This window comes from Triticum urartu, chromosome 6A (assembly GCF_056163025.1).
Source record: "Triticum urartu cultivar PI428250 chromosome 6A, HENAU_Tu73, whole genome shotgun sequence".
In the NCBI taxonomy this organism is placed as follows: domain Eukaryota; kingdom Viridiplantae; phylum Streptophyta; class Magnoliopsida; order Poales; family Poaceae; genus Triticum; species Triticum urartu.
The window spans coordinates 18,076,986-18,098,231 of record NC_141878.1 but is presented as its reverse complement, the minus strand read 5'-3'; the positions used below and the strand labels follow the sequence as shown (position 1 = coordinate 18,098,231).

The following is a 21,246-nucleotide window of genomic DNA, read 5'->3' as shown; positions in this document are numbered from 1 at the left end:
GGGCTTAGCTGCAGCCCAGTGCTCGCCTAAGTGTTTAAAAATCCTACCGAGTGGCGAGCAAACCTCCCACTCGGGGGCTTAGCTGCAGCCCAGTGCTTGCCTAAGTGTTTAAAAATCCTACCGAGTGGCGAGCCAGACTCCCACTCGGGGGCTTAGCTGCAGCACAGTGCTCGCCTAAGTGTTTAAAAATCCTACCGAGTGGCGAGCCAGACTCCCACTCGGGGGCTTAGCTGCAGCACAGTGCTCGCCTAAGTGTTTAAAAATCCTACCGAGTGGCGAGCAAACCTCCCACTCGGGGGCTTAGCTGCAGCCCAGTGCTCGCCTAAGTGTTTAAAAATCCTACCGAGTGGCGAGCAAACCTCCCACTCGGGGGCTTAGCTGCAGCCCAGTGCTTGCCTAAGTGTTTAAAAATCCTACCGAGTGAGAGCAAACCTCCCACTCGGGGGCTTAGCTGCAGCCCAGTGCTCGCCTAAGTGTTTAAAAATCCTACCGAGTGGCGAGCCAGACTCCCACTCGGGGGCTTAGCTGCAGCACAGTGCTCGCCTAAGTGTTTAAAAATCCTACCGAGTGGCGAGCAAACCTCCCACTCGGGGGCTTAGCTGCAGCCCAGTGCTCGCCTAAGTGTTTTAAAATCCTACCGAGTGAGAGCGAACCTCTCACTCGGGGGTTTAGCTGCAGCCCAGCGCTGACCTAAGTACAGGACACAACCCAATCCGCAAGGACGACGAGGCGTAAGTCGACTGCTACCTTCTCCTTCGGAGTTACGCTACAAATACAAGGATGTTCGGAGTGAAGATCAAGTTCCACTCGACGGATCAAACCATGAAGATATTCAATGAGAAATCAAGTTCAGATAAGGCCTAAAGGTCCCAGACCTCAGATCAAAGTACTCGAGCCCTCGGCTCGGCAGAGTTTAACGGTTACAAATCCACTCGGCATTCCGAGGCAAATTTAAAGCGAAGCATAAAAGTTTTTATTCCTCAAGCGGAGGGCTGGAAGGGGCGACGAACTCGTCCAAGTCAATCCCGTCTACAATACGGGTAGCAGCAGCGATGAAAGTCTCCATGAAGTCTTGAAAGCTGTGCTTCCTGGTATTGGCAACTTGAATGGCGGCCAGCTTCTCTTCTCGCGCCTCCTTGCAATGGACGCGGACCAGAGACAGAGCGACATCAACACCACATCTAGCAGAAGATTTCTTCCATTCCGCCACTCGACCTGGGACTTCATTAAGTCGAGTCATCAGGGACTCGAGGTCGTTCTGAAGCGTCGTCCCAGGCCAGAGTGATGTGTCGATCCGCGACATCGCAACCTTCAGCCGGGCGAGATAGTCTACAACGCTGGTAACACGAGACTCCAGTCGGAGCACGTTCATAGCAGCCTCGTCCTTCACGAGAGAATTGGCAGGATCCAAGCCTGGCTCCACTCGACTGGTTTCCTCTTCGAAGCTCTGGCAGAACTCTGCGAACATGATTCAAGAATAAGACAGTGACCCTACACAAGCTTGGTAACTGGAAAACAGTCGGGTCGGAGTAACTACCTTCAAGCATGACGAACAGCTTCTTGGCGAGCCCACCAAGATAAACCTCCAGATCGTTCACCTTCCCCGCAAGCTCACCCGCCTTGTCGTGCAGAACCATCTTGTCGTTCTTCAGTCGGCTGACCTCTTGATTAGCTATCTCGAGAGCAGCTTTCAGTCTGGAGTTCTCCTGCTCAAGAGTTCCGACCGAAGCCAGTTTGTCTTCTGCAAGCTTCGTTTTGCTCGAGGCCTCCTTCTGCGCTTCGGCAAGATCTCGATCCTTCTTCTTCAGAGCTTCCTCCAGTTTATCTATAGAACGTCGAGTGAGCTCAACATCAAGAACGGGCAAGAAAGAAAAGTCACTCGTCAAGAATGAGAAACCTCGCCAGCCATACCTTTTGCTTCTTCTTGCGCCTTCTGCAGGTTCTGTTGAGCAAGCTTCAAGTCAAGGTTGAGTTGGATCTGCTTGTTCTCCAACTCAGTATAGAGAGCCACAAGTCCACAGGATTTCTACAAAAATCAGTCGACAGAGGTCCAAGATAAGTTGCTTCCGAGTAACCAAGAGACAATGATGGCGCTTCTAAGACTACAGCTGAATCAAAAACATTCAACAGTAGTCTCGGGGACTACACCCAGTGGGTGCACTCAGCGTGCCCCCACTGGTTTTGTAAAAAAAATCGACTGCCCGCAGTCGACCGGATACAGTTTCACTCGACATGGCCTGACCAGACCGAGTGAAGAAGTACAACTACTGCAACACAATATAAAGACTATAGTCGACTGCCAGCAGTCCACCGTAGTCTCGGGGACTACACCCAGTGGGTGCACTAAGCGTGCCCCCACTCGTCCAAGACTTAACAGACACACCCAATGGGTGTATAGATTTAAAGATCTTCAGAAAAGAGATTCTTCAGACAGCATACCCTAACAGAACAAACAGTGAATCAACTGACCTGGACGTTACTCTAAAGAGCTGAACTCGCGTCATAAGCTACTTGGCTGGCTTCTCGAACCACCTTGACCTGCTCCATCATGATCCCTGCCTGGCGTACAACTTCCTTAGCTGCATCCACTTGGTCCTCAGGGACGTGGTGTGTGGCAAAGAGCGAAGGCGGATCCGCAGTTGACGTCGAGGGCTGCACGCTCGTCAAAGGAACAGCGAAAGTCACAGAAGCCCGAGTGGTGTCACCACCATCCCGAGCTACGGCCTCAGACGCCGAAGCAGATTGGGGGGTCTCGCCAGCCGACGCTCTCCTGTTCCGCCTCACTCTCAGCGGCACGTCCTCGTCATCCGGGAGGTTGATAACATGAGGAGGAGCTACAAGAAAAAATTCAATCGACCAGAGTTGCAATAAATGTCCAGTCGACTCAAGGCAGAACATCAGTAATCGTACCAGGGTTGGAGGTAACAGCATCCTCCATCTCTTGATCATCGTCCTTGGCGGAGAGCTCAGAAGTAGCAGCACTGCAAATCTCCAAAGTCAGTCAGTTGGCTCAATGAATCGACCAAGGATCTGTCCACGGTCGACAAAGGAAAACAAGTTTTATTATTACCCAGAAATGGTGGGGACAGTCATCTTCATCTTGGGCAGAGCCTTGGGCGGCTTGGACGGCGTCGCGCGTGGGTGCTTGGGAGCCTTTTCGGTCGGCGTAGGAGAAGACGTCCGAGGGCGTTTCGACGACTGCCCAACGGGAGCAGTCGCCTTACCACGTTCCCGCGCTGGATCGTGTGTAAGCTTGGATCGCCTCCCCGAGCGGGGGGGTTCAACCTCCTCCTCCTCCTCTTCGCTGGAGTCGACGTCGTCGTCTCCCTCTCCTTCTCCATCGGATTCCCACTCGCCTTGTTCGTCTCCACTCTCACCTCCGCTCGCCTCCCCTTCCTCAGTTGGCTCCTGTGCCCCATTAGGCCTCGAGTACATCTCAGTAGTTGCCTGGAAAACAACAGACAAGACAAAAGTCAATCGACCAATTCAAAGAAGACCAATGAAGAAAACAAGATTTCAGTCGGGAGCATAAAGTCAGACCTGGTCCACTTCGTATGTGTTGTCGAGTGGAGGAACCCTCCGGGCTCCTCGGGGGTTGTCTTTGTTTCCTGTGATGCTCGACAGCCACCCCTCCAACATCTCATCAGTGACCTCCTCCGGGTGGATCCGAGTGGTGTCTTCGAGACCCGAGTACAGCCACATCGGGTGGTCACGAGCCTGGAGCGGTTGGATGCGTCTCCGAAGGAAGACCTCCAGCAAGTCCATGCCAGTCACGCAATCGCGGACAAGCTGAACCACTCGACCAACCAGCACTTTGACTTGGGCCTTTTCTTCCGGCGTCACTTTCAGAGAAGCGGGTTTTTGAGCTCGGTCAAGAGAGAAAGGGGGAAGCCCAGTCGACTGTCCTGGGGTCACCTGGTCTTTACAGTAAAACCAGGTCGCCTGCCAACCACGGACCGACTCTGGGAAAGTGATAGATGGAGAAGAACTTTTTCCCCTCGTCTGGATCGCCAGGCCCCCGCACAGCTGGATCACCTGCGTCCTTTCGTCACTCGACTTGGCCTTCTTGACCGATTGGGAGCGGCAAGTGAAGATGTGCTTAAAGAGTCCTCAATGCGGGCGGCAACCCAAGAAACCCTCACACAAGGAAATGAAAGCGTCAAGATACACGATAGAATTGGGAGTGAAGTGGTGGAGCTGCGCTCCGAAGAAGTTCAGAAAGCTCTGGAAAAAGGATGAGGAGGTAGAGAAAACCCGCGATCGATATGGGTGGTGAGGAGGACACACTCACCATCCCGAGGTTGGGGCTCGACTTCTCTCCCCGGGAGACGCGCAGCTTTGTGAGGAATGACTCCTCCCTCAACCATATCATCAAGATCTTCCTGCCGAATCACCAACGGCATCCAGTCGCCCTGGATCCAGCCTCTGGGCAGAGCAGTCCTTGAGGAAGATCCGCCCCGAGCGGACTTCTTCCCTTTCCCCTGCGCCGCCGCCTTCTTCGCGCGCTCCAGAGTGGACGTCTTGTCCTTCACCATCGTCGCCGGCAAATCTCGAACGGGCCTGCGGCGCTAAGGTGAGAGCGGAGGTGGCGGAGGACCTTGCGAAGGGAGAAAGAAAGGAGAGAGCGCACTGTTTGGAAACCCCGAGCCGGCGGCTTATAAGAGGCCGCTTCCGAGTGGCTGACTGGTAGGCCCAGGCTATCCCATCAAACCCCGCAGCAGACGCGCGCGCGGTACGTGGCGAAAAAGGTGGCGCGGAAATCGAGGAGCTTCCGGCTTATCACATCCGATTACTGCGGCCGCTCCCGTCCCGCGCACTTCCCGAAATTCAAATCCCGCGAAATCCACGGGTTGCAGAACAATTCGTCAGACAGAAGATCCCTTTCACACCATCATTCGGAGCTTCACAAGCAAGGTAATTCACTCGACAAAAGGCCTGGAATGGATCAAGGCGACTGAAAGAGGTTGATGACGTCATCCGTGACGATTGATCCAAAACGAGGCACTCATGTAGCCCAAAGAACCAGTCGGAAAGATCCCCAACTCTTTCCCCACTCTAACCTCGATCCATTCGGGGGCTAATGATGAAGCTATGTATCTAGGGTAGGGGCACGGACCTGTCCTAAGAGCCCTGCCCAAGGACGTCCTTAGAAGAAGTCATCCTTCAATCGACTTGAAGGTACCCACTCGACGGGTTCAAGACACTCGACCAAGAAGCTACCACTCGACCACGAAGCCAACCACTCGACTGCCAGGAGATCTAAAGTCACTCCGCAGGCAAACGGTCGGTCATTAAATAGTCTTTATGGTCATCATAGCACTTGATTAGGGGCGTTATCAGTAACGCCCAACCTTAATGTACCTTAAACCCTGCATTACTGAGGGCAGGAGAGGGCTGGCGAACTCTATATAAGCCACCCCCCTCCTCAGTATCAAGGGTTCGCACCCCTGTAATTCATACACGCATAATCCAGTCGACCGCCTCCGGGCTCCGAGACGTAGGGCTATTACTTCCTCCGAGAAGGGCCTGAACTCATAAACCTCGCGTGCTTACAACTTCTCCATAGCTAAGACCTTGCCTCTCCATACTTACCCCCCTACATCACTGTCAGAGTTAGAACCACGACACCCACAGGGCTGGAGTTTGAGAAAATCATCCACGTCGACTGCTCAAAGTGGGAGAGCACAAGAGCAATGCAGAGGGAAATTGCAAAGCAGCTGAAGCTTCCCGAGTGGGTGATGGAGATATTTGATAAACAAGACCAGGATGATGATTTTAATGGGTTAGGCCAGGGCTCCCGAACTGTGATAGCACGGGTTGTCAGAGAGATCTATCAAGCCACACAGAATCGCAGATTCTTGGTGATTCTGCACAATGGAAGCAATGATGTGATTGATGTATATAAATTTGGTATATGCCAATAGCAAGATGCTGTGGACTTTTCAAGGGAGGTTTCGTCTTGACCCCAAGATGATAGACAATGTGAAGAAGAGCACCTCAACGGATGTTGTTCTTTCAGCTTCAAGAGATCGACGAGATCCGCAGGAGCTTTGGTCTTATCTACTGCACCATGAGGCTGCACAAGTTTCCTGCAGCTGCTATGTGAAGAGAGTGGATTTTTAGCTCCCTGGTGCCTAGGCACCCCCTTATCTGAGCCATTATTCAGAATATGATGCCTCAAGATTTGTGCGTCACACTGTAGCTAACAGATGCATTAGCAGAACTGGTGCCTTATTAAGTGCATGCATAAAGACAAAAAACAGACAATCCTGGGCCTAGTCTAGCACTGCTTTTTCTGGCCTGGTTTCACCTAAAAATATGGCAGATGACACCGTGAGCCATCACGGTCAAATACAGCCGTATATAGGACGTGGATTTTTCACGCAGATGCTTCAGAGCCCTGCAATCTTGACCATCCGTCACTGTTGTGTGTCTCGAGATGCGAGGAGAACCTGTGGGCGCTTAAACTCTCGATTAGCAGGAGTACTTCTGTACGTCTGCTTCATAGGTCCTCCCCAGGAATAGTGGCCGGCAGTAGACCTGTGCGGTTTTGTTGTTTTCCACACAGTGCCCTGCATCTCCCAACACAAAAAGCATTATTGTATGAGGTCCATGCATGTCTCTCCTTCAAAGCTTTGTCACATGCATGCTCAATCTCTCTCACACAAGCTATCTCTTTTATCACCCTCTCATATGCTGCACAAGCTCTTTTTTATCTACGAAAATAAAAGGCTTTCTCTCATACTCTCACACTCAAGTTAAAAATAGGAAGTTCAGAATGACACTGTTTCTCTCTCTCACTCCTCTCACAGGTTCTCTCCCTTCAGTTTCTTAAAGCGAGTTGTTCTCTCAGCCCCACGTTCTCTCTCATTCAAAGCCCACACTTTTTTCTCAACGGAGTAGCCAGCCCTCTAATGGCGGTCCAATCTGCGGCATCCCTCTTTCTCTGCAACACAACCCAAATGCTAGCAAGGACATGAGAGATAAAGAGAGAGAACACTTCCGCGCATGCATACAGGGACTTTCTGTGAGTTTTCTTGTCTTTGTCCGCTTCCTGGTGTCTTTTGTCTAGGTAGCATGTAGCAGGGTCAGGCGAGCAGTGGCCTACCACTTTGTAGGTTCACCACTTCGTAGGTTATGAACTGTAAATCCTGAAGATGAACTTTGACCGTGCCATGACCTCGTCTATCCCGAGAAATACATGCGGCCAGGATAGAGGCGCTCCGAAGCATATACCTTCTCAAATATTATCCGCCGTATATATATTATTAAAAAGTAACTCCGCTGTGAGCTCTCACGAACATTGCATCACAAAACCGACCATGCAGGATAAGCCTGCTGCATGAGTCACACTCATGAACAGTGACCTGTCATGCATGTCGCCATACAGGCTAGTCTACATGCACCTACTGCCCAGTCCTATTATGCACCTAAGCCAGCCTGCGACCCTATTAGACGGGTCAAAAAGACTGACAAAGTTGACCGTGCCCTACTCTTATACTCACTCTCCCTGACTAGCCCTATGATCTTCATACAGGAATGGATGTGAGTAACAATTTTCTTTTACAAGCTAGTAACATTAGGTGACCGGGTTCACATGATATACTACTCTCATCACTGTGCAAGCATGCAGCGCAGGGCCTGCCAAGCATGCCATGTCTAATCGTCTGACCCTCTGGCATACGCCACTGTACTAGTACCCACCCTGCCTGCTGCAGCCTAGGAGTGCCGCTGTAGCGCCACTGTTTGCCTGGTTAAGTAACCTGACACTGCAGACCACCGCACGAATCTTGAAAGGGCCGAACGGACTAGATAAGCGGGAGTCGGGAATCCCGGGTGCTGTGGCAACTTTTCACAGTAAGAATGGCCGCAGTATCATTGATCCAGCAATTTTTGTTGGGTGTGCCTTGTATGTGCTGAAACAATGCTGCATCGGCTCTCCTATTGTTGACTACGACTGGCCTGCCCACACCAGTAACTATTGGGTATGCGACAGGATCATTGCACTGACCGACATTTGTTAGGTTGATCTCTCTACCAATGGGCCCAACGGCTCATTGGGCCCTTGACCCACGCCCTGATCGGGGGTGTCCAGCTCAAGCAAGGCTGGTGGGCCCCTATCGCGCAGTGCTATAAAGAAGAGGTGGGGACTAGGGGCACAGGGTACGAGGTTTGTCACCGCCACTGTTCCCTACTCCTAACCCTATCTGATCCAGAGGGAGGCACTGAAGCGATGGGAAGCTCCGCCGCCGCCACTGCCCATACATCTCAGCCGCATCCACCCCACTACTCTCTGCCATCACCGGCATCATGGCCGGCACCAGGAGCTCGAGAAGGTAGAACTACTGCTAATCCCTAAGCCTATACGATCCACAGTTCTATCAATGGTATCAAACAAGGTTTGGTTTAGGATTTTCAGTAGAAAATAACACAAAAGAAAATCTTTCCTCCCCTCCCCAAAGAACCCTAATTGACAGGGCAAAGAAAGTTTCCTCACTGGAGAAAGCAGCGCCGCCGCAAGGCCGTGCCGTTCCTCTCGATCCGGACGGGCATCGGCAAGCCGAGCCGTCCGGAAGAAGAACACCACCCCTTCGGGGGCAAAGGGCACCACCACCGAGCCGCTTGACGGCGGTGCGTACACCCTAGGGTGCTCGCGCACGCCGGCAAAAGGGTCGGCAGGGGCACCGTCTTCAGACGCACGCCGGCACAGGGTAGCAGCGGGAGCCGTTGCGGCTCTCTCTCTCACTGAACAGTAGGCGGTGGTGGATGGAGAAAGAAAGAAGGGGAGGAAGAGAAAGCGCGGCGCGGTGGCCATCGCCGCCGTCGCCGGCGGCCAGGCGCGGCGCGGCACAGTGGCCCGGCGATGGGGATCAGAGGAAGGTTCGACCGGACCTCTCTCTCTCTCTCTGTTGCTAAGAGGAGAAAAGGAAAGGAGATGCTCTCCGCGCCGGGGAGCCTCGCCGTCGGCGGCTGGGCTCGGCCGGGTCGCCCGGCGACCGGGGCAGGCGACCGGGGTTCCGCCGTCTGCCTGAGAGACCGAAGAAGGGAACAGGATCGAGTCGAATGGAGGCTAGGGTTCGGGTCGGGGTCTCTCCCCGTGTTTTGTTTGAGCGAGAAGATCGCTGCATCGTTCGATGCAATCGAACGGTCCAGAAAGATAACCTTGCCCTGCCGTGAGCCCTTTGGGCTGAAAGCAGTTGGTGGAACAGGCTGCTGGGCTAGGCCCATTTTGGTCACCCGCTAGGACACAGTCGCTCAACCAGCAGGCAGTGGGCTGCGCGCGGGCGCGCGTTGGGGGCCGTTTGGTCAGTTCATGTTTTTATTTTCTGTCCAGTTTTGGGCAAACTTAAATACAGTTTTTCTATCCAAAATATTCAGAGAAATTTTTTGTTTAGAAAATAGAAAAGTGGAAGTAATGCTTCTGAAAAGAAAAAAGTTCATGAATTTTTAATTCATGTTTTCCGCTGCAAATAAATTAAAGTGCTCTTTAAAAAAAATTAATAGAACTAAAGTAAAAGATTAAATTGTTGTTTCTCCAATGCATTTTTGAACCGGTCGGTTGAAATTGCTTAGAGAGTAAAAGAGTATAGAATTGTTTCTGAATAGATTCAGAAAGTTTCCGCTGCAAAGAAAAAATATTATCCTCCAATTAAATTGGAACCAACGGGAAAATTTAATTGGATGAACAGTTTTTTGAGAGAAGTTTTTTCACTTTGTGGGTGAAATCAGATGCAGATAGTTTCTGCTATGACAAAAGAAAGATATGTTTGTAAGTCAAAATATGGTATTGTTATTTTCTGACCAACGTTGTTGATAACAGTACTATAATTTTATGAGTCTTATGTTCAAAGCTTAAATCTCTGATAAATTTTGTATCGAAGTGATCAATTTTCAGAGAACAGTTAATGATAAAGAAATGCTCTTGAACTAGAGAAATGTATATTTCTTGTTTCTGCTGCAATAAAGTTGATGATGATTATTATTTCTGGGCAAAGTTGTTTAATAGAAATGCTATCATCACATTGTTTATGAGTTATATGCATTATTTCCATTTCCGCCCAACAGTGATATGGAATTAATGTAGAAGAATGAGTTTTATTCTAATTCTACCACAACGATGATTTAGAGTATAAAAAGGAAGTTTTGCAAAAGTTTAATGTGCATATTTTTTAACCAGACCAACGTAGGGTTATTTTTATGCTCACTATTGTTGATTATTGGCTAAGTTTTCTCAGACTAAAAGGTTTCCATGCTTTCATTCATGAAAGCGAATGGTTGGGTACTTGTGACCCGAAAGATGACCAAGAAAGGTCATAACGTGAGATAGTATGTTCTCTCTAAAGAATGGTTTCAAAAGAAAAGAGATAGATCATTGAGAGTCTTGGTTGACGAATGTCTTTCATGTACTCCCCATGATTTGAGATAAAACAAGCAACATGCGTGTTTAATTTGACCAACGTCGGATCAAGCATGTGTGTCAAAGAGCATTCGGATTTATTTATAAATTTGATGACTGAATATGCAGTCAAAAGAGCCAATTCTGGCATTTATGTCTCTTATACGGAATTACCCGCATGGAGGGAAAAGATGATTATGATAAAACCCGCATGGCAGGATAAGTCTGGGAAAATCCCTGCGTAACCCGGATGGCAGCAGAAATTTTCTCAGACTTATCCTGTATGAAAGGAGAAAGACATGATGACTCATGTGCTTTTAATGTGTCCCACTCTGGGAGAAAAGTATGGAGTAGCTATTATGCTTTCCTAGTATCAACCGTACATCTTATGTGTAACGGTCATTAAGCACTCAATAAATCCAAAGAGAATAAAAGTTACAGACGAACCTAAAGATAAGAATGCTATGCAAGTGTGACTTGCAAAAGTACTAATGATAAAGAACTTTGTTGAGTTTCTGAAATGGAATGAGAAAAAAGTACTCCAGATAAATGAAGTAGATAATCGAAGTTTCCTCATTCACAAGAGTTATGAATGGTTTTTCGAAATTGTGGCAGAAAAGTTCTTGCCACATTTCGAGGGGGAGAAAGATATATGAGATAAATTAAGAATGATGAAACTCCCCTATACTTTAGATAATGTGATGAAGAATGTGATCGTCTGGGGGAGTACGACGGTCATACTAATACCCCTAAAGAAAAGAAATAGTTGTATTTCTGGATTTTTTACAGTTCCAAAAGCAAAGTAAGGAACACTAAGACGGTGCTTAAAATGCCATAAAGAAGAAAGTTTTAACAGAATAAACTCAAATTATAAAGTTTAAAGATACGTCATTTTTAGTGAAGATGGAGTAATCTGGGGGGAGCATGGTGTATGACCTATACAACACATGTTGTTAGCTCTATAAAGGATGAATGAGTAAACATGGATCTTATGATACAGGTCCATGTAAAACCTATTGCCTCTTGGAAATGAAAGACTATAGAATTAGTTTGCCTCTTGCAATGACAGAGCAACATCCCCATATGAAAGAAGTGCCAGTACCTGAGACACTGATGGTCTCAAGGAATGAGAAAATCAGATACTTCCGATTACTATAAAGTTTATGTTAGTGAAATTCAAATGGAGGTTGATCCCACCTCATTTAAAGCGCTCATTCGAGCTTTGAGAAGTGTCTGCTTATCTAAATGATAAGAGACTATGTGGGATGAAATAAAATTGGTGAATCCCAACGATCTTTGGGACTCATAAGTAATTTCCAATGGAGCATAAACAGTAGGTTTAAAGGGTCTACAAGGTCAATGTGACTCCAAAGGATATATGTAAATGTGTAAAACATGACTTAAATCGAAAGGTTTTTGCGCGTTTTGCACAGAATAGATTACAATGAGTGTTGGTAGCACATCATGATCTGAGTTATATCAGATGAAAAAGTAAAGAACACAGGGGATACTGCCTGAAGAAGTCTTTTATGGACTAAAGCAATCAAATGTTGTTTTGGGTTAAAGAAAATGAGAGGACAATTGTATTCGTGCAAAGTTATAGAATGGGAAATTCATTTCCTAATCATGTGCATGTGGATGACATCCTACTTGCTAGTGGTGATGTCAACCTACTGCAGGAGGAGAAAAGAAGTTCTTGTCCTCAAAGTTCAAAAGAATGTTCTCAGTAGAGTGTCTCTCGTTATAAGTATCGAGATTCACGAAGAAAAGAATAAAAGGGGGTATTAGGGATGTCGAATGGACATGCTAAGAAAGGTCTCTAAAGTATGCATGCGAGAAAACCTACGCCTGTTCTTACAGTCAAGGGTAATGGAAGTGGAAACTATGGTGTTCCAAAAGTTGACGAGAAAAGATTGAAACGGATATGGTACCATATGCTTTAGCTGTTGGAAGCTCAATATATTGCCCTGACACAGTTCACATATCCGGGTTGTTTTGGCAATGTCCAGTCCATATATAGATCACTGGAATGGAGTCAAAGATATCGGCCTCATGCTGAAAGAAATAAATGCTCTCAAAAGATTGTGAGTACAAAGACATGACTTGTGAAATGTATAGCGAAATCCACAATTGTCGCTAACTTTCATACTTGGAGGTTTTTGTGTGGAAAAGCTCCAAAGAATGAAACAATTATCATCAATGTGATGCAAAGATATTTTATAGCTTGATATGAGGCTGAGGGACAGGCAAAATGGTTAAGGAGACCTGTACCCGGAATTGATAATAGTTGCCAACAGCGATAACTATTTTAAGTCTTTCGCTCCTATGACAACGAGTCAAGTGTTGGTGCCAAACACATTGACACAAAGTTATACGTTGTTAAGGAGAAAGTCTGGAATTATGTTGAAATGCTTGGAGCATGAAAGCAACAGACAAGTATTTGCAGATCTGCTTATTAAAGGCTTACCGTCCAGTGTGTTCGGAGAACACACAGTCGACATGGGTTTTATGGTATAGTCTAATATTTCCGGACAATAAAAGGGCCCAAGGTTAAAGAATCTGTTTCAAAACAGAGGAGTGTGTTGTAGGTGTTGATTCTATCAAAAATGAACCGTGATGATGAGACATGCTCTACATGCAAATCTGTGATGGAACGAGTACTTTGAAAAGAGTTATTCCAAAGTATAAAAGTTAAAAGTATATGATGAGATCAAGGGGGAGAATGTTAGGTTGATCTCTCCACGAATGGGCCCAACGGCTCATTGGGCCCTTGACCCACGCCCTAATCAGGGGCGTCCAGCCCAAGCAAGGCTGGTGGGCCCCTATCACGCAGTGCTATAAAGAGGAGGTGGGGACCAGGGGCATAGGGTACGAGGTTCGTCACCGCCACTGTTCCCTACTCCTAACCCTATCCGATCCAGAGGGAGGCACTGAAGCGATGGGAAGCTCCACCGCCACCACTGCCCATACATCTCAGCCGCATCCACCCCACTACTCTCTGCCATCACCGGCACCATGGCCGGCACCAAGAGCTCAAGAAGGTAGAACTACTGCTAATCCCTAAGCCTATACGATCCACAGTTCTATCAACATTGACAAAGCATGGCAAGTTGGCGATGTTCTGCAGCATGAGGTGCGTCTGTTGGACGTTGACAATCGGCATAATACCGGTGAGTCAACAATAATGCCTTCTTCTCACTTGGCAAGCTCTACTGAGCATATGCAGTACTGGATTTCCACATCAACGTGTGGATTTGAGCTGAGCTCTTCTGGAGTTATGCCTGACGACATGATTCAGCACTCACACCTGCTCGGCGTGCTCAAGCTCTCGAGGTGTACCTTTAGCTTCTCATCGCCTCCATTCCTCTGTTGCCATAGCCTGAGATTCCTGTCACTTCTGCACTGCCAAGACCTCCGAACAAGAACAAGCAATGCACATCATTACGACACAAATTCAGACAAGGAGTTGGACAGCAGCACCACGATGTTATGGGAATGCTTCCAAAGCTTGTGGGTGCTTGACCTGCACTACACAGATTGGGATCAGATATTGTCAGCACGGATGATGGATCTCATGACCCAGCTCAGAGAGCTAATCGTGATGGGAGCCAATAACTGGGACATGAGCCATTTACGGGAACGGCTGCGCAACATTCGCAAGCTCCGTGTAAGAAAGTCCACGTGCTGCTTTAACAACGATGTGTTCTCAGAGATGGAGATGTTGGAGCTTCTTGATTTATCGGGAAATACCATCAGACGAGGCATGACAAGCTTATCTGGAGCTGCAAGAAACCGCAGCCTTCAGACTGTCATTATCTATGGAAATTATGGGTTAGAACTGATCTCTTTTAGGGGCTGCAAAGAATTGAAGAACATGTTGCTGAAAGGATATTTCTCGAGCCTTAAGGAGTTGGACATCTCGGGCACAAGTGTGAAAACCCTCGACCTTGGAGGAGTGGATATTACCTCACTCCCCGCGAGGATCATCTTGCTAGGCTGCAAGAAGCTCCGTGCAATATTGTGGCCACAACACAAACAGAGCCAAGAATGGTCTGGCATGCTCCGTATTGACACCACCTCGACATCAGCACCAGCTGATGGAAGGGCAGTACCAAAGGCACATCCACATGCCGATCAATTCCTTGAGCAGCAAAAAGAAGAGAAGTTTAAGGGGTGGCAGATTTCGCTTACAGATGCAAGGCTCCTTAGGTCACTTTATCCCGCGAGATATAAATCCTTAAGAGGCTGCCACATTGATATCTGCCATGCTGCTACCCTTGTTGGTAGCATGGTCCAAGGAGCAAGCGGTGACGAACAAGTGCAGGTCCAACCGTATTCACGTACTGTGGTGGACTCCATGTACAGAAATATCTTGAAGGGTAGCCCAGCTGCAGCAGTGACGGTATGGGACTGCCCTAAGATACCCCTGCCACGCCTAATGTGGAGGTTTCTCCCAGTGACATGTATCATAAAGGTGATCATGCACGGGCAGGGGAACACACTTTTGGAGGATGCGAATACCAGTGCCTTATTATTGCCTGATTTTATATGCAACGGGGTTTCATCGTTGCATGTGTATGATAACCCTTCCATCACCAGTGTCCTTGCACCTCCCCAAAGATCAGAATGGATCCGTCTAATATGGTGCCGAGTGGAGAGGTGCCCCAAGTTACACGCGGTCTTCACTATTCCCATGGCCCGCCAAGGTATGTTCTCTGATAATGTTTCCACAGGCTTCCAGAGTCTGGAGACATTCTGGGCGTCCCAGCTCCTGACAGCACGCTATATCCGGGACTGGGACTGGACAATGGCCACAACGCACATTAAACACTCTGGTAACTTTGAAAGTCTGGTATTCTTGCACCTAGATTACTGCCCCAGGCTCATACGTGTGCTCGTCTTGGCCACACCTTCGGTCACCTTGGGTGCACTGGAGACCCTCGAGATAGTGCAATGTGGTGATCTCAGAGAGGTATTCCCATTGGGACCCGAGCTTCAAGAGCAGGATAAAATTATAGAATTTCCCAAGCTGAAGTACATCCACCTGTGTGAGCTCCCCAAGCTGCAGAGCATCTGTGGGTGTAGGATGTCTTCCCCTAACCTCGAGGCCATCAACATCAGGGGCTGCTGGAGCCTTAGGCGTGGTCTGCCGACTGTCGGAGACAACACCAAGGCCCCCAAGGTGTACTGCGAGAAGGAATGGTGGGACAACCTGGAGTGGGGCGGCGTGGAGAACCACCACCCTTCCCACCACGAGTCAAGTCACCCGTTGTACTACAAGGCTCAGCTGCCGAGACGCAGTGTACTCGGGTGAGCTATATGTATACCTCCATCTCTCCCAACTCTGATTATCTTTCCTTTTGTTGTTAGCACCTGGATATACCGGTAACATTTGTTATGTTATCATGATGATAGTAGAACCCAGCCTTTCAAGATCATATGGAAAAAAGAATCTGTCCCTACTCAAATGCGAACAATTTTTTTTTATGCTGAAACCAAGTTATTAATATTATTTTTGAAAGAAAAGGGTCCCCCCTCCCCTAAAAACGAGGCCACAAAGAAAAACCAAGTTATTATTATTTTCATAAAACGAAAAACAACTTATCACTGTAGGTAATGCTAGTATAAGTAGTTACCAATATCGGTTTATTATGCTGCAGGTAATCTGCCATTTCCATGAACTGGTCTTCAGTTCCCCTCAACCTGCATCCATATGCCGATCATGCACATCTACAGAACAGAAGCTTTCCTGCCGTGTGCGTTGCTACAGAACAGAAGCTTTATCTGCAGATTCTCCACGTAATCATTGACTGCTTCTTGGTGCAGCTTCCAGTTTGATTTGATTTGGTTTGGTTTGATCATAGTTGCTCGATCCATCATCTAGTTGCTTAGACGTTGTACAAGCTTTTGAGCAAATGAGAAATAAAAACGTTTGGAACTTCCTATCATGTTTCATGAGCTCCCAAGTGCTCATGTTGCTGCCGTAGTGCTCCTTCTCTGTTTGGTGTGGTAGTCTTTGCTTGTTGTGGTACAAATAGTCGGCCATGGACTGATTCTGTTGTCAGCTTAAATTACAACGTGTGTTCTTTGCTATGGTATGAATTGACACTATCGACTGACTGTAATTTGTGAGAATAAATGATGATTTTCTGTGTGCAACAGTTTCAGTCTGGTTGTAAATCCATGTCCGAGGTTCTTAATGTCTGATAGCCTTTCTGCATGGAGTAGCACGCACCTTCTCAGAAGGGAGAGGTTAATGCTTTCCTGCCCTGCAATAAAATGAGATTTCTGCCAGCATTTGCTAAATTTGTTTGTTCGGTGTAGAACAAGGATGTATATTTTTTAGGTCAGAAACAACTTTGTTTTGAGAGAAAGATGGTGCATCGAAAATTGAAATCTGGACAGTCAAAATACAACGGGATGGGGCTATGGTACCGGTAGGTCATGAAGTACTCCCTCCGTTCCAAAATACATGTCGGTGATCTAGTAGATCAACGACTACAAAGTTTTGTACTAGATCAACAACACTTATACAAAGCTGTACTAGATCAACGACACTTATTTTAGAACGGATGGAGTAATAAGTATGATTATGTGCATTGCTGAAATCTCCCTCTATTTGGTGACTGTATCGACTGAGATTACAGTACCAGCTCTATCAAACTACTACAGCTTAGCACGACCTCCGTGAAATTCTCATGCTCAATAGAACATTCTTTTCTAGATTTAGGATCCCTTGAAGTTAAAACTGTTTAAAATCAAATGCGCTATATAAAACTGGATTCCTAATGCGATATACAAAATTCCTGGGAAACTCATTGGAATCAAGAGGCATTGTGATCTTGTTGCGTAACTATGCTATACACAATATACATATAAGGAAAAATAAAAAGATCTTTGAATTCATGATCTTGTGTTTTGCCACGAAAACACATCACGTGCTATCACGCTGCTGAAGAAGACGACGCCTCACACTCTAGATGCATCGGTTCAGTACAGCTGGGACATTCCTCTCAGGGCCACAAAGGACGTCGCTCATAGTTGGCTGACGCTCCTTGTCACACTTTATACAGCTTACGGCGAGTAGAGCCATCTGCTCGCCATAGTGTGTCAATAGTCATGAAAGCAAATTGTTAATGTTATGAGAATTTATAGTACCATCGGATTCAGAAACGTGACATATATGTGAATAAGCAACGACAAAAACACTCAGAGTACGGTTTGTTTTTGTAGCCCATGGTGCAAATGACGAATTGATGCACCAAGTTGCCAAGCGATCAAACTTAATAATGTGATGCACCATCTTGTTGCTTACGACACCCTTTTAACTTATTGTTGGTTGCTGCCTTTTGAATAGCGGGTAGTTTCCTGTTTGGCTAGTCGAAGAAGAATGCTTTTGTACTACTGGCAATGATGGTGCAAATGATGTCTTCAAATAATTGAAGACCAATCTTCCCTATACCTAACACAATCAGATGCTTATTTATTTATTTTACATGGCTTGGTATGTGGTCTGCACAGCAAGGACATGGTTATGGTAGGCTTTTTTTTATGGTCATGCAAGCTTGTTATAATTCCTGAATAATTTTATATCTAAAATTGGGGTATCATCACATATATATAATCAAAGCAAAGGAGTGAGGTTGATGTTTGAATTGGGTTGGGTTAGGTCAAAGATCGATCGCGGAGGCCCGTCGGCGCACGGTCAGATCCAACGTCCCTTGGGCTCCCCTTGCTGGTGCCGGAGATGGTAGGGCCTTCCTCCATTGTAGTTGGCAGGAGCAGCTGCTCACTCTGTCCGTCATGTGTGTTCTTTGTGTGGTGACACCGCAGATAGGCTTTGCGCCGCTGCCTCAGACACGGCGGAGCTATGTTTATGGCTGGGGGGCAACGTGAAAAACTCCTCTGCCACGCCCTCCTGTCAACGTGGCGGCGGTAAACATGACACATCAATCAGTTAGAGGGCGCTCGGGGAGAATAGGACCTCTGTTGAACAACTTACTTCAAAATTGGGACCCAAACGTGCATTTTCAAAGACCTAGGACTAAACGGGCACTGTCAAAAAAGATTTAGTACCTCCAATACATTTAACTCTATTATCTTCCTTAAAAGAAAGTGGTCTGCTGCGTGACGTTACAAGTCCTCTCTTTAACTGAATGAAATAACGAATGATTCTATAATCTATATCACGTAACTGGTAGATACAAGTTGCCTCAGTGCTCCCTCCATTTCTACTTAGGTTTCAATTGATGATGTGCTGATGACATGCACTGCCACAATCAAGCATGCACGAGGTCGCTGGACAAATCAAACGGCTCAAACAGCATCACGAGGGAAGCATACCTGCCAAACGTTTGTTCGCTAGAATTGTCGTTCTTCTTGTTAGGTGTATATTTTCATGTTGATCAAGACTCCGATTGAGAATAATTTAGGACCAAAATACCACTGGTTAGTTATAACATTGACTGGAGGAGTAAATAATGGTAGCTAATATAATCCTGCATGTTCAAGGGAGGGAGGGGGAGGGGTGGAATTAACATCTACTGGGGTTAGAAAGGAATATACCTATACTTCTGCTTCGGTACAACCCCCAAACACAAGAACAGCTCTGATTAGTCTATACATCTTCATAAGAAAAAGGCATGATGGTCATATTTTAGAAACTCTTACTCCACTATATACAGGCTTTTTGTGGGGTGCACATCCCCTCCCATGATGTTGCAAAAAAAAAATCCCCTCCCACGAGCTGGACTGGCCCATCTATCTTTTTATTTTTCTGATTTTAAATCACAAAGAAACTGTGAACCTGTGACTTCCTGGTTCAGAGTTCGACGTGATAACCAACCAGTCACCATCAGTTGGCATTATTACGTACCTCTTTCTCATTCTTTTCTCCTTTCTTCTTCTCTTTTTTCCTTTTTCCTTTTTTTCTTGTTCCTTTTTTCTCATTTTTTCAAATGGTTTTGTTCGAATTTTATTTTATTTTTTCCTTTTTAATTTTTTCTCATTTTTCAAGTGGTTTGCTCAGTTATTATTTTCCCTTTTTCTTTTTATTTTTCGTTTTCTTTTATTTTTTCTGTTCCTTTCTTGTTTTCCGTTTTCTTTTGCAATGTGTGATTTTTTTTTCAATTTTGCCTTTTCTAAATAATCAATGAAGTATTTCTTAAATTTGTGAACATGTTTTTAAAATTGATTAAAAAATTCAAATTCAAGAACGTTTTTCAAAATTCATGGATTTTTTTCAACATTATTGAACTTTGTTTCAAAATCGATGAACCTTCTTGAAATAGATGAACTTTTTTCAAAATCAACGAACCTTTTTTTCAAAATGAATGATTTTTTTCAAATTTTGTGAACTATTTTGTTTTCAAAATTGACGGACTTTTTTCAAAATAGATAAACCTTTTTTCAAAACATTGAACTTTTTCTCCAAAATCCGTAAAACAATTCCCAATTCATGGTAGTTTTCAATTTGTGAACATTTTGCATATCCGCGAAGATTTTTTCAAATCCATGAACTTTTACAAAGAGAAGAACCATTTTTTCAAAGGTCAAACATGTCAATGGTCAACTTATCGCCTGTTCAACCATGAAGAAGTTTTTATTTTGGTCGAACCACGAAGATGCGATCAAGCGATCAAGCGTATGATGTTGTGTGTTGGCAAGCGATAGCTAGTCGCTGGTGTATTTGGGCTGGCCCATGAAAGGTGGTGTGGGAGTATTGCGCCCGCTAACAAAAAAACTAGCGCAACAAGTGATGACTAGAAGGTCCCGATGTACAAGGAGTAGCATCACACAAACCAAAGCCGACACCCCTATGTGTGGAAGTGTTGCGCCCGCTAACAAAAAAAACTAGCGCAACCAGTGCCTCGAGAAAGCTCTCCCATCTGAAATCCCCATCTAAGAGGGTGCTTGGATCCAAGGGACTATTTTTAGTCTGACTAAAAATAGTCTCTTTTAGAGGCTAAAGTTCCAAGCACCCCTGACTAAAGAGAGGCTAGGACTAGTCTTGAGGCTAAAAACTTTTAGTCATAGGAAACCTACTAAAATATGTATTAGCCCTCTCTCTCCTCATTTAATTCCTCTACTTTAACACATGCGAGTTCTGAATTGGATGGTTTGGAGGATAATAAATGCTCAATAATTTGATTTTAGTCTCTTTAGTATTTGGATCCAAGCATGGGTGAGGCTAGCAAGTTTTAGTCCCACTACTTTTAGTCATGGGACTAAAACGTATCCAAGCACCCTCTAAGCCTGACGCCGTCCTTGCCTTCCTCGCCGACCTCGGCCTCTCCACCGTCGACGTCACCCCCCTCGTTGCCAAGGACCCCAAGCTCCTCTGCGCCGGCGTGGACAGGAGCCTGGCCCCCAACGTCGCGGACCTCACCGGCCTCGGTTGGTCACACTCCGAGGTCGCGCAACTCGTGGCGATCGCCGGAGCAAAACTCCGCCCTAGATCCGTCGTCTCCAAGCTGCAGTACTTCCGGTGGCTCTTCGGCTCCTTCGAGAACCTCCTCCGGACGCTCAAGTTGAACGCCAATCTCCTCCAGCACAACCTCGACAGGGCGGTGAAGCCCAACGTCGCCTTCCTGCGGGAGTGCGGCCTAGATGCTTGCGCTATTGCCAAGCTGTGCGGCCATCGCACTACCGGAATCGCACCCTATGCCGATGGCCAGGGCCGTCGGCATAGCCCTGAATGGCCGTCGGGACAGGACTATGCTGACGGCCCCCGTCGGCATAGGGCCGTCGGTAAAATATCCGTCGGCGTAGCCAGAAAGGCCGTCGGCATAGAAAGGCCGTCGGCATAAGACCTATCCCGACGGTGTCCGTACATCTATGCCGACGGCCAA

The 21,246-nt window shown here is 46.8% G+C and overlaps 1 protein-coding gene across 1 annotated transcript; it reads left to right on the top strand.

The window, feature by feature from the left end:
• Nucleotides 1–13,601: 13,601 nt before the first annotated feature.
• Nucleotides 13,602–21,204, top strand: LOC147963283 (uncharacterized). Its single transcript, XM_087529534.1, has 2 exons — nt 13,602–15,698; nt 20,650–21,204. The coding sequence occupies exons 1-2, from the start codon at nt 13,617–13,619 to the stop codon at nt 21,202–21,204; spliced, it is 2,637 nt and encodes an 878-aa protein (XP_087385660.1). The 5' UTR covers nt 13,602–13,616.
• The last annotated feature ends 42 nt before the right edge of the window (nt 21,205–21,246 follow it).

Bases quoted from the DNA above. Each gene is read 5' to 3' on its own strand.
- LOC147963283 (XM_087529534.1), top strand. From the start codon at position 13,617: ATGCAGTACTGGATTTCCACATCAACGTGTGGATTTGAGCTGAGCTCT. The intron at 15,699-20,649 runs GTACTCGGGTGA...GCACCCTCTAAG, and splicing joins CTCAGCTGCCGAGACGCAGT to CCTGACGCCGTCCTTGCCTT.